Source organism: Aphelocoma coerulescens, assembly GCF_041296385.1.
Source record: "Aphelocoma coerulescens isolate FSJ_1873_10779 chromosome Z unlocalized genomic scaffold, UR_Acoe_1.0 ChrZ_unloc_scaf_1, whole genome shotgun sequence".
NCBI classification, from domain to species: Eukaryota; Metazoa; Chordata; class Aves; order Passeriformes; family Corvidae; genus Aphelocoma; species Aphelocoma coerulescens.
Window position 1 is genome coordinate 1,532,686 of NW_027184086.1, and position 14,167 is coordinate 1,546,852.

At 36.8% G+C, this 14,167-nt stretch overlaps 1 protein-coding gene across 8 annotated transcripts in view; it reads right to left on the reverse strand.

The window, feature by feature from the left end:
* FER (FER tyrosine kinase) overlaps positions 1-14,167 on the reverse strand; it is a 156,441-nt gene that overhangs the window by 126,522 nt on the left and 15,752 nt on the right. For 7 of the 8 annotated variants that reach the window (XM_069002588.1, XM_069002589.1, XM_069002590.1 and 4 more), the window contains exons 3-5: positions 9,455-9,713; positions 5,561-5,734; positions 2,039-2,138 (exon numbers count right to left, since the gene is read on the reverse strand). In XM_069002588.1, coding sequence (XP_068858689.1) covers positions 2,039-2,138; positions 5,561-5,734; positions 9,455-9,661 — 481 coding nt within the window. In that variant the 5' untranslated portion in view covers positions 9,662-9,713. Of the gene's footprint in view, positions 1-2,038; positions 2,139-2,506; positions 2,537-5,560; positions 5,735-9,454; positions 9,714-14,167 lie in introns of those variants that run through there. The other variant, XM_069002593.1, reaches the window with a different exon arrangement.

Here is a 14,167-nt window from a genome sequence, read left to right on the forward strand (position 1 = left end):
TTTGTGCAAATTTCATTCTTTTCCTGGGGACCAGTCTGTAGTACAGGTGCTGCACAAATTTACGGGTAACCCCCACGGCAAAGCTAAAATTTTATGTCCTAAGAGGTAGCTGTCCTCTTCGGCTCCAGACAGAAAAGGTCAGTCACTGTCTTACAGACTTGGTTGCTGGAGGAATAGACTCTGTTTAAAACAACATTTTACACAAATGAAGCTGGATGGGCTATTTTAACACATTACTTGCAAGAGCTGGTGTCAAAAGATTTTAATTTTTTTGTTTAACAAAATGGTGTTCATCTTATTTTCAATACTTGGTTATGCCCTCCCACTGTTGTAGTAAGCACTGTTTCTTCCCTTGTTTTCAGTAATTCTTGAAATCCTGAAAAACTAAACCAGTTTGTACATAAACAAAAGTAATATCTCTTAATAGCACATAATTTGAATAAGCATTGCTTACTGAATAAAGAATACCCTGGAATAATGAAGTATTGCAATTTTAAGACTTCCCTAACTTTCCACTTCACCAGTGAACCAGTTTGACAACTAAAAAGCTCAGAAATACCATGACTTAAAAAAATTGAAGCAGCTCAGCTGACCTGAAACCAACAAAGAACTGTAGTAGCTCATCAAATGCACAAGTACTTGTAAACAGGAACAGGGCCTGGGAAGCAGTGGGGAGAAGTAGTGCTGCAATTTTTGGGAGAAAAACCTGTCACATTTTTATGGGCGTCAGTATTTGCCAAAACAGACTTACACTAAGACTTTAGTGGAAGCAAAATTAAGTATGAATCATAATAAGACAAACATTAGATAAAACCCTGAAAGAGAAGGTCAAAGAAAACCACAGGAGATAAGTGTCTTAAAAACAATTTATGTTTGCTGTCTATCTAAAGAAACATTAATTCAGTTAATCAAAACCACATCAAAACATCACAGCTGCTGACAGTCAAAACACTCCTTTATGCCAATGGGAAAGTTTGGTGCTCCAGGAATAGAGAACGACCAGATTGGTAACAGGAAGACAGGATGAAACAGGCTAAAAATAACACACTAAGATCTGAACAACCTATTACATTTTCCATGTTACATACTACATATTCCAGTGTTATGTAGTTACTTGAAGATAAACCAAGTAACCAAATTAAGTTACATACAGAAAACCTGCAACTGGATTAAATGAACCTCTAAGTAGGCATTTTAAAGTAATTATGAACTTCAGTAAAAGAAATAAAACAGTAAAAGTTCAACAGTGCTAAGTGCAGCATCTACTCCCCTGCTGTTTTGTCCAAATTTTAGACAAATCTGGAAAAAACACATCTGTCTCCCCTCACTGCGAGCTACTACAACTATACTACAACAGAACCAAGAACATTAACTATCGTTTAGACAGTCAGACAAAACCTTAAGATGGATCTTGGAATTACACTTACATCCTGCCATTCAGTCACTTTTCACTAAAGGAAGAAAAGAAAATCGTGGAAGAACACATAAAAGCAACTATTAGCAAGATATTTCAATACATAATAGAGAAAAGCTCTCTTTTATCTCATCATTCAAGCACAATTCAACAGGAATCAAAATCCATGCAGATTGAACACATCATTCCCTAAAAAAAAAACTCAGTGTGCAAATGACTTATTTTCCTCTTGTAGATGAGGTTGACAAAGGTTGGATGTGCTACACTGGCAGAAACTGATGCTGATGCCACTATAGCAACAACAGTAGTTCACAGGCAAGTAAGCCACAGCTGCAACACAGATGAGACAAGAGTCCATCTGAGCAATTTTAGATTTCAAAAACATTCACTGAAGGAATAATACGAGAACTGAAAAGAATCACCATTTATATTTTATGAATTTTTAAAAGATTATACCAAGCATACACAATGACAATCAGCCTGTCTTACTTAAGACACTAAATAACCTTTTACATTCTAATCAAATATAACTCAAAATAAAAAAAAATTACCTTGTTTCATTCTAAGAGTTTTACCAGTTTTGAAAAAGGCACTAATAAATACACAAAATTAAGTCAATCATACCTTTAGCCACAGCTTCTTTATACTTTTCTTTGGCAGAATTTACTTCTTTTATTAGTTGCCTATAGCTAGATTTTAGTTTCTCTAGTTCTGTCTTTGTGACCTTTAAGAAAAGAGAAATATAAAAAGCATTAAAAATACTTATTCTCAACACATTAGAAAAACATACCATTAGTAAAAGAGAATTAACAGAATTTATTATCCAAAATAAGGATGCCACACTTTCCACTGGCTTGAGAAAATCTTAACAGGATATTACATGGTGCAATTACATAGTGCAGATTACATGTTACAAATTACATGGTGCAAAATCAATAAATGCATGGAATTAAATAAGAGGCCTAAAACACAGATCCCCATTCACATCAATGTAATTAAAAATATATTTAGAAAATCCAGATAATCATCAACAATATTCCATTTCAATTACAAGGAAAAAAAAATATCAAAAAGATGCTTAAAAAATCATACTAGTGTAAAATGTCCTATGCATAGGAAGGAATTTCTTCAGCACCTAAAAAAAAAGCAGAATTCTTAGACATTACACTTTATACGTATGACTAAGGAACAGCTCCTTGGCATGAAGCAGTCTATCAACTGTAAAACTCTAACCCTTAAAAAGAAAAACCAAGCCAACAAAGAAAAAAATCCAAACAAAAACCCAACTACAGAAGCAACCAGCCAAACAAGAAACCTCTACCATGAAACAGAGCACTGAACATAACATTTTTGGTCACAAAATTAAAATAAAGTTTTCTCTTCTACCCCCAGCATTCATTCACTGTGTGACAAAACTAGTGCACTGTTCAGAAATAATCCCAAACCATGAACTTGCAAACAAAAGCCATTAACAAACCAGCCATCATAATACCAAACAACTGTAAAGAAACCACAATATTGTAAAGAAAAACAAAAAATTCTGAACAGAAAAAAAACCCCAAACCAACCACCCAACCAAAAAAATAAACTTCATGGGAAAATCATGGAAGAGAAACTTATTAACTGGTTTTGCTCCTCTTGCAGCTGGCAGCAAGAAGGCTGAAGTTCACAATTTTCCCTTTTTTTTCATGAGGTAAGGCCAAGATAACACTACTTTCACCTCCCAGAACATCTGAAAATTTAATGAAATTCCTTAAAAATCCAACAAAGTGCTGTCTACAGCTTCTATTTTTGGGCCAACTGTGCAAAATTTAATTTAAAGGCAGAACATTTTCTCCACATCAATCACATATACTCATCTCATATTTTAACATTCTGCAAATTATACTCACAAATGCTGTTATTATGCACCAATAATACATAATAATCCAGTGATACGGGAGAAATAACTTTATAACAAACTTACATTATAAAGACATCATGGCAAACGGAGAAAAAGATTCAGTTAAGAAGTAGTGATCACAATTAAGATCTAAATAACACAAACAGCTTCTCTTACAGAAAACTGAAAAATAAAAGCCCACTAGCATTATGAAACATTTATATGTATGTATAACCTTCTATTATGTATTTTACTGATTTTTAGATTGTGTTTTTCCAACAGATAAAACCACCACCAAGAGCCTATCTGCTCCCAAAGAACACTTAAGGAACTAACATGGTCAAGGATTACTTTAAACTCCGTTTTTATTTCAAAAGGTCTTGCCCACCTAATTAGCACTCTAATTAGTACTTTACTTTTTTCCCCTTGAATTTCATGAAGAAAGAAAATTATTCAACATCTTAATGGAAACTGCAATAAATCTACAAGATTCAAGTCCTATTACATATATGCAAAAGCCACGTTATTTTACTGTCCTTAAGAATTTTCCCCATAAGATTCCTCACTGTAGAGATGTCTAAAATTAGAAAGGATGACACATACGTATTTCACCTAAACACACTTTTATGCCAGCTTATCCTAAAAATAGGAGCTGCACAGACACTGGTGTTCACACACTTTGGATACTGTCCTGGTATATAATCGGCATTTTACCTCTGTGTGTAACAAAAGCAGAGGTAATACCACAGAACATGAGAAGTATTTTGAATTTGAGGGAGTCATTCTGAAAGGGCTCCAGGTACACAAAACCTCGAACAAACAATGTGAGCTAACAATGGGAGAACACTATTCAAATACTTCTTTGGAAAATCAGGAAGGGGAAAAAAGAAAAAAAACTCAAACCAAAATAACCTCAAACCAAACAACAGTGCAAGCTTATTCAGCAGGATGCAAAATACTTTCATGGTTATGTAGCCCATAATTAAATAAAGTCAATATGGTTTGTAATAATCGTTTGACAAGTCCTCAATATGCATTATGTTTTTTTTGAAAAGTCTTATTTTAAAATACATTTTTCTTAGAGGTTTTATTAGAGTTTGACCTATTTACAAAAAAAAAAAAAAAAACATTTCATAGTCTCTTTACAAAGTATACCTGAGTTTCCAGCAATCTTACTCCATTCAGCCTCTCTTTCTTATTTTTCTTTTTCTCTTTATGCAATTCTCTGTAACTTCTATTATTTCTAACACATGCTACCAGTTTTTGCTCTTCTTCCATCCTGACTTTTTTGAGATGCACCAATCCGTAAGTAGCAGTGAGTGATTATTTGGCTTGGAAGTTTTATCAAATAATGACAGCCTACTGACCATGCATCAAAAAAGATGTCCCCATAGTCCCTACTTGGGGAAGATGCCAAGATTCTAGCATATTATGGAAGCAATCTTATTAGAGTCAATATATTTATTTTAAAATATTCTTAGTTTAAATACAGAATAGCTCCAAGTTCTTCTCGTAACTGGTCCAAGAATCTTTTACTCATCCATCTGTGACAGCGTTACTGCTTTACTCAGATGTTACATTTTAATTACACTACTCCAAATCCCAAATTCTCTGCTGGAAGAAAGAAGAAACAGTGCTTTTTCTTCTCTCAGCAGACCTTTCAGACTATCACTCTGATTTTTGACATCTGTAGCTAAATTTTCCCCAGAGCATCTGAATGAAACAGTGATTTCTGTCAGCTTTACTGACAAGATACAGCACTTTCAACACAAGCAGGACAACTGACATGTCAGAAAACACTCTGAATACTTCCACCTGCAGTCTAAATGTTTGGTCTACACATGCTTTATATTTTAGAATAGGAACTAAAATCCTGTCCCCACCCAAAACAGTCTGCACTCATTAACAAAAGTTTACAGTGTCCCAGTCCCATGAATGTCTAGAGTGGAATGAGAACAGGAATAAAGATGGAACAGAGAAGCGTCACACAAGAATTATCCTCCACTGGAAGAAGAGCATTTGCAGTGCTAACTGTCCACGGAAATTCATATAGAAGAAATTCTCCATCTTTGCCTTGACAGCTACCAGGAAAGAAAAACTGTATTGAAAATTAATAAAATTTAACTTAAGTATTCTACGTATCACCCACTATGCTTTTATCACAGCACAAACAGAAACAGCAACTGAAAAAATCTGCTCTTAATTTAATATTTTTAAACATATAGAATTTTAATCAATTTATCAAGCACAGATGTATAAAATACCTTGTACATCTCTGCTTCAATTTGTTGATGAACACCTATGAAGTTCTTCTTAACTTGCTGCTTATCTTTGATCATCATTGTAAGCCTGTGCAAGGGCCCAGAATTAAGATCCTCTGCATGCGTCTTCATTATTTTGCTCAGCTGTTCTGTTTGCTGTACCACGAGCAACCAAGACTATAAAAAAAAGTCAGAACAGAAAAGCACTTACTTATTTCAGCTCACAAATAACCAAACAATTAGTAAGAACTGTGGGAAAAGATGCATTGCTGTTTAAGAAAAATCAGTAAAAAACCTAATTTTAAACTTACCGAAATGCATTTGAGATCCTCCTGCAACAGCAAAATTATGCCTCAATCTTATTCATAAAATAATAAAAAAGCACCTAAGACAAAAATACAGTGTTGAATGTTCACCCTTTAGCACTGTCCTAGTATTTCTAAACACCAAAGTAAGCACTGCAGCCTTATTTTTTTTTAAATACACCCCCAACACCCCTGAGAATAGTGTTCCCACATCCTTTGTCCTCCAGTTTCCACCAACAGCTGCTCTGCCAGCACTGACTTCCTCCTTTGTCTAAATACCTGACAGTAATAGGCATTTGAGTGGTCTTGGTTTAAGAGGATACCATCACATCAGCTGCTTCACACAGCAGCATCAGTCAGGCCACCAGTACCAAAGCACAAACAGACACAACATTCATCTGTCACTGTAACCCAACATCTTTCTGTACCCTTGCTTCAATAGCTTCCTTGGACATTCTTGTCAGTTTTCAGGACAGCTTAATGTGCTGTGTGTGGCTTTGAATACAGATACACATCTACAGATATCACAGACAAATGCGAAATTCATCTTCAGTTCAAATAAAAGCCCTGGCTACCCTCAAGATTGCTGTCACTCATTGGATTCCTTAAAGATAACTCCCTGACAATGAATGCTGTCCTGTATCTAAGATTTCAGAGTGGCTACATGCCACAGAATTACAATGTTTTGAAGGCAGCTAGCATATGAATTTTATTGGCATTTATCTTACTCTTACTAAAACAGAAATCAGCCTGAGATCAAAACCTTAGAAGATTAATTTGTTTGTTAGCTTTGGGGATTCTTTCCATCCTGTATACAAATATATATACATAATATTTCCATCTCTATATGACAATGCTACAACAGAAACTGGATTCTAGAGAAGAAAACAAAAGACAATTGATTCCCATATATACTGGCCTATCTTTAACATTTCCTCCAGCTTGTAAACATCCCACAGATTGGCACAGAGCTATCTAGACTGCTTAAAGTGTGGTGTTGTAAAAGGTCAACGCCTAAAGCTTCCCTGCTATGGCTGGAAACCATTTCAGAAGCCATACTGCAAAGCTGCATAGGATAAAAACATCATTGAACACCTGTGTGAGAGGAGTGGGCCTTGTGGTTACAGAAGAGTTCATAAAAGTGCCCTCAGAGGTGAAAATGTAGTCAGAGTCATCCATTTTCTATAAGGCTGATTTATTACTGACGACAGAACTACTGTTTTAATCCTGAAAAATCACGACAAAAGCATTTTTCAACAGTACAGGGTATTCTAAAGAAATGCTTAGTTTACAATTCACCAAATGAGCTTAAATAAGCCAGAAACATAGCAAATACTTCCCTTTCTATTAAAAAAAAAATCATTTGCATATTTACCTGCTCTTCACATCACTTTTTCCACCAGGAAAAGATGAAAGTGATGTTTCCATAGGGGAATATCAGTTAAGCAGGATTTCTGTGCTTTGTATGATTATATTTTATTACTTTAAATTAGGAGAAGGTAAAGTGAAAACTATTCAAAAACAGAGATTTATATGGGACAAAAAAGCTGGGTGGGGACAGCAGAAAAGGCAAAGCATTTCCTTCCACAAAAAATGACCACAGCCCAACAAATGCAATAAAATACAATATTGTTTGGTGTGTTTGGCTTAACAATATTTTTTAGACATATACACACACAAAAGAGCTGTCTGGAAGCTCTTAAAAACACCTCTTTTCTAGCATTACCAGCTGCTGCTACCATGCCTTCCAGCAAGTTTGCTGTCTCCACATGAAAAAAACATAGGACAGATTTTCCCAAACACCATTTCTAAATGCTCACTCTTGCTGTACACTTAGAGATCAAAACAAACAACCACAATAACAAAACCAAACAAACAAAACCCATGAAAAACTAAACAGCTTCCTACTGGGGTTTAATGCCACAAAACACAAAATAATACCATAATACCAAACACAGGTATTTTACATCTTAGAAAACGTAAGACACTATACTTATGTCCCATAATATTTGCATCAGTCTTTGGTTCAGTAAAATGTCAGGAAGAGAGAAAAAAGTATCACAAAAGACTAAAATAAATTAGAATGAGATTAGTAAATTAATCAATAATTCAGGCTTTTTAACTGCCAAAACTAGTAAGATAATGTGTAATTACACAACTTTAAAATCAAAGGTGTCAGTGAAATTTTAAGGCAAGCCCATACAAAAGATCTGCCAGTCCATATGAATATTTTTGCTGTTATATAAAATTGTAGAAATCAGGGAAGCGACTTAGTGAAAAATTACACCTCCTTAAGAGAAAAAAAAAGGGAACAAAAATGATGCTTAAGGACAACTTGAGTGTCTCTGGTCAAAACAAGATTTCAAAATGTGACATGCATGCCTCTTTTCAAGCCAAAAAGAACATGGCTTAAGTCAGATCTCCAGATTTTTGAAATTTATCTGCTCACAAGAAGTGCTCATGTTATTAACATTAACTGAGATACCTATGTGAAGGTTAATAGCTGCTTATGCCTTATAATGATAAATAGCCTGTGCCAATGAAAAAAAAGGGCAGTATTTCAATTTACAAGGCAAGAATTATTGTGGGGGAGGGAAACAACAACAGAACATGTTATATATAAACACTGCACAGTGCTGAAGCAGCCGAGCTCTAGCAGCACAGCTTCCAAGTCACACACAGCCACTTTAACCCTGTATAAATCCAGCCTGCTTGCACAAGGAGCAGTCCTGTTCCTAATGCTATGCCACAGCCACTGTCCAAGCAGCCACCCCATAGGCCCACTACATAAAAACTGTTACGTCTAAAATTTAACTTGATCCAGAAAGAGTGTTTTCCTGCAGAGAGAAAATGAGGATTCATGCCAGACTGGAAGGACTGTGTAACCACTGCTACAGCACAAGGGCCAAGAACTGAACTGAATAAGCCATCAAAACAGAATAATCTTCTCTTGTCAGTAGAGAATGCAGGTCAGGAGTAAAACTTTCAAACAGGTGATAAAGGAAGTTTGCTTCATCGGTACATTTACTGGACTTGCCCTAAATCTGAAAATCAGTAATTTGGAAAACAGACAGCCTTACCTTTATAAAAAGTCAACACAGTTATTTTAAACGGAATACAAAATAACCTCACCATTATGAGAAACATCCTGAATTAATGTTTTGTTTTTACAACACATGCTGCAGTGTGAGTTACAGCTGGAATGCTAGGTTTTTCCTTGGTTTCCTGGCATTTTCTATTTCTGTCACAAATTCTATATAACATAAACAATAGTTTCTACCTTAAAAGAAAAGCTTACTATAGCATACTTGTTTTCAAAACACTAAACAAAGTAGCAGGCTCAACCCAGTTATGTAAAATACTGAATTTCAAAAATCAAGATTCATTCTAGTTCAGTTAATTTTCTGAAAGCAAGACTACAGAGCTCAACTTCTGCATATTTCACTGAGAAACTAAAAGAAGCCCATTTTAAGTACTTTGGCAAAATTAACTCTCAAGGAAATGAATGGATGGGAATCCAATTCAAAGCAAAAAAACCAAAAATAAACCCAGTACCCAAGGATATTCCAAATACAAAATACTTCAGACTTACCTTGGACACATTGCTGATATAATCCAATTGACACGCACTCTCTTTATCTACTTGGTTACAAAGATTCTGTAAAGTGGACGCATATTCCTTATCACTTTTTACTCTCATTACCATAAATTTCTTTACTGTTTCCAGCAGTCGTAGTTCCCAGTCTTGCAGTTTTAATAAAGCATCGTGAGAATACTTCAGGTCACCTCCAAACCCCATTTTTTAAGGCACTATATACCAGACAGGGGAAAATACAGACTCTTCACCACATCTGAAACAAGAACAAGACTGATGAGACAATTATCAGAAGAAAAGCTTCTGGTGAGATAAAGAGCAACTATTAATGCCTAACCCTGAAATAACTTAATCATAAGATTAACCACATACATTTACCTCTTCAGTATAAACCTGAAGGAGGCTCAGAGGCACTGTTTTGAACACCAAACTCTGACTGGAAAAGATTTCAGCCTTAGAACTGCTCTCCAGTTTCCATTCCTGCAAAAAGGTACCTCCCTAACTTTAAAGTACAGTATGTAAGAAAACATAACAGCATCTAAGACAAACACCAATCTACATATTTAACCAAATAAGTACAGCTAACAGTATCTCCAGACAAGCTGCCAACTGCACTTTTCTACTCTTGGTGATCTGAAACATTTGTTTCTGGTGTTTACTGTCCTAAGAGCACAGAAAAATCCAAATAAAACATCAGCTCTCAGGCACTGCATCTGTGCGAAATTGATAACTATTTAGAAGCTAGTTTGCTCCTAAACCCTGTGTTAACAAGCCATTAAACCTGCAGACTCCACCTCCCAAAAACCAGAAAATGTCCCAAACCTGGTTTTCCATTCAGCTATACACTGGTCCCCTGGGTCAGAGTTCTTTAGTTTACACCATTTTACCCTCGGACAGTCCAGTCTTATTGTACCAAACTGACATAAAGTAAGATTGATAAACAGGTAAGATATGCTGCCTTATGAAATCCTGTAGTAGAACTGAAGGCCAAAGACACATTACTAGAGTTAGGTCTGAAACACCTCCATCTGATGCTGACAAACAGGTAGCTATATTGTGGAAGAGCTGAAACCACACATATAAGGAATTTCTACACACTCTCGCACAGGTTTTGTAATGTAGGCTGAACCCTCTTTTCTGTGTACACACCAACCACCTGTTCCTATACTAATCAGCTTCCAACTAGGTAAGATAAACTTATATAAACTGCAACCCTTATCTTCGGACTGCAGCGCAGCCACAGTCTGTACACTGCCTATTCACTGATTCCTGCACTACAGCAAAGTCCTGGTTCTTTTAAACACAGAAATACCTATTTCTTCACAGGCTTTACATTACCTCTTAAATTAGCAGTGTTCTATAGGCACTTACTAATTTATCTTCCTAGGAGTCTGCTGAGGGAAGTAGGACTAATATTCTTATTTTACATTAAGAACTGACACATGAACTAGTGTTGACACTATGGCAGCTCATACTGGTATGTACAAGGCTTAAAGACAGACTTTTCAGAGTGCCTAGCATTTTTAGCATATTAGGTATTCAGAAAAAATAAATATATTACTGGCTTCAGCTACTGCACAAAATTTCAGAAGATTTTGCAAATCAGAACCTCAAGCAGCCTCTGAAATAAGCCTCATGTACGATGTGTTTATTCTGTGTTTATTCTTAGAACACAAACCATGCTACATAACAAAACAAAGATCCAATAAAGAAAACTAGAACAGTGCCACATTACTGTGTATCTACACAATACAGGCCAAGTCAAGGCTGTATGAGTAACCTTAAACCTATTGCAAGCTTTCATAAGCTCTTTAATTTGAGGCTGTATATTTTAGTCAGAATTATTCCTGATGGCTAGGAATTCAGCCATACACAGCAACAGTAAACAATTTATGTTGGCCGTATTCATGAACTATGTCATTATTAGTAACATTAATGAAAATACCTCCACAGTTAAAATTCAGAACAGTCTGACAGAACCACAAACAATTTAGTAACATCAACCAAAGAAAAAATCTTAAAGCCCCTGTTTATTAACATGACTAAAGCTGCACTAGTGAATTTTTGACACCCTTTAGATCTAGATCCACTTTTATGACTTTTCATTTTTCTCCTACCCCATTTTAGCACATTACCTAACCATCCTAGCACAATATCCATGGGAAAAGATAGTATCCTTGTTTTCTTACATTCCAGATTTAGAAGAGATGGGAACTGAATCTCACAGTGAAGTATGGCCTTGTGCTGTAAGTAATGACTTGCTTGCTTTTACCCTAGCCTCTGTTTTTTACCGAGAGGCAGTATGGCAAGGAAAGGAGGAAATATTCTCGGCATGTGATATTTCAGTCTGCTTCTACTGACTTACAGAGGAGCCATAAGATTATGAAAATCAATAGAACAAAAGACCCAACAATATCTCACTCCAGCCTGCTAAGTTGCTCTTCACGAAGCAGGAATCAGATATTTCCAATTCCACTATTAGATGCCTGGATACATAGGCAAAAACTATACACACATTGGACTCTGGCGTTTGTTTTAAATTATTCCTTTCACTGTGACAGAAGCAGCACAGCAAAAATTTGTTTTGCAGAAGTGATAAAACTCTGATTTGCTAACACTAACAAGCATAAAGACTCAGAACTGATGATTCCCAAATGGCTAAGCCAGCTGCCATGTAACTTCCATGTAAATTAAGAAAACATTCAATCAAGACATTTGAATCTAAACGTCTTGTGGAGACAAGAAGCTGTGAAGAAGTATTCAAGACCTAAGCCACTCAACTAAGCTTAAATTTTGATAAGCTAAAAACCAATGCTGTGACTTAAAACCACTTCTAATTTTTTAATAGCCTAAATATTAACAGTACGGATCACACAGTCATTTATTTGAAGTCAGAACTATAAGATTTACCACACATATGAACACTCAATCTGATTTTCAAGTGCTCTTAAAAAACACAAGCGCATTTTGAAAGGCCAGCGTTCAAAAAGACAGTATCTGGCACCAATACAGACAGGTATTTTTCCAAGCTTGGTATCTCCCTCATTGGTGACCACAGATGAGATGACAGCTGCCCTACAGGGTCAGACCAATGGAACAGAGTAATTCAGTCAGAAGGGACCCACAATGATCACCTGGGCACAGTGACCCATTTAGATCAGCCCTGTGTCTCCAACCATGGCACCAGAAGATGCTTAAGGACAGCAAACCAGCTGGGCTATTCATTGTGTGATCCTCCTTGTTCACAGCTACTGGATTATGGAAAACCAATACTCCTGGGTTTTTTTGCTTTACTGAAGCCTTTTCTTGGTCTTAAAATCAAGAGTCAGACATGGTTAAAAGGGAAAAAGGGATTTTACCTTGGTATTTATTTTAAGGATCCTTAGGTCCACTATGTCCAGGTTGAATGCACCACAATGCCCACCGCCAATCCCCCCAAAAGATCTGGTATAACATTATAGGTCTTACTAATTAGCAGATCTATCAAAAATTCCCCAATCAGAGGCTCAAATGAGCCCCCCTCCCCAAGGAACCTTCCCCTGGATGGTTCTATCCTAGTTTAAAGAATGTGTTCTGGAGAGGACCTTGGGGTATGGGGCACACTGATCCCTAACTATGAAGCTTCTAAAATGTTTAGTCTCTCAGCTTGACAAACAAGTCCAAGAATGTAGGCAAAAAGCACTGAGAATACAGAAGTTGTAAAAAAGGTATAACAGGGGTATAAAACAAAAGACAAAAATCATGATGGTATCATTACCATACACCATTAAAATACTCACACTGAAACACAGATTCCCAAACAGATTCTTCAGTCACAGACTACTGGAAAAATCGAGAAGTACAGCAAAATCTGAACCCAGAAAAGTTTTAACGTAGAACTAATGTATGAGATGTGGTGGGTTTGAGACACAAACATACTTCCTTCTCTAATGTTCGCAAGATGAAAATACAGTGTGAGAGCTATTCTGGGGAAAAAAAGGATTTCTCAAAAAACCATGGGAGAAGAAAAAAACAGAAATGGCATCATGTTTTAAAAGAAGCTAGATGGAGAAGTGATAACAACAAATATGATATGCTAACTTCATACAGAACAAAACCTTCAGGAATTGCTTTACTCTTACTGTGAAGAGATTTCTTCTGCTTCTGGTAGATACCCGTGAGGTTTATCTCTTTTTCCACATCGTCATAGGTTAGCAAGCATAGTCCCGGAACGGATGTCCTTGCTAAGGGGTGCTTACAGCTTCCTCTGGGACCTGTTAGAACCTATCAGCTGGCCAGTTTGAATATGGACAATTCTTTAAGCCACTTAAAGTTGTGACCCACTCTATGATACACACTTAAGAATAGACAAACTTCCCCCCCAGCTCTCTCTCTCTCATTTCCAGTGCGGGGACAGGTGGCTGCAGGGTCCATGTGAGGGCAAGTGGCCCCAGCCCAGGCCCTGCTCGGGCCAGGCCGGGCCGGGCTACGGCCATCCTGGGACCGATGGGCCTGTTCCACCCACGGCCCCCCCCCCACAGCCCTGCTATGGGCAGCTGGAGCGGCTCGGCTCCCCCCCCTCTCCACTGTGATAAGCCATATTCCAGCTGCAAGGCTGAGGTGAGATTAACCCTTTCAGTGCTGTGAAGAGCTGGAAACCTGAGGGAAGAGAGAGAGGAGATGCTTAAAGCTGAAAGTCTGTTGTGAAGCTATGATACATCAGAGTATCCC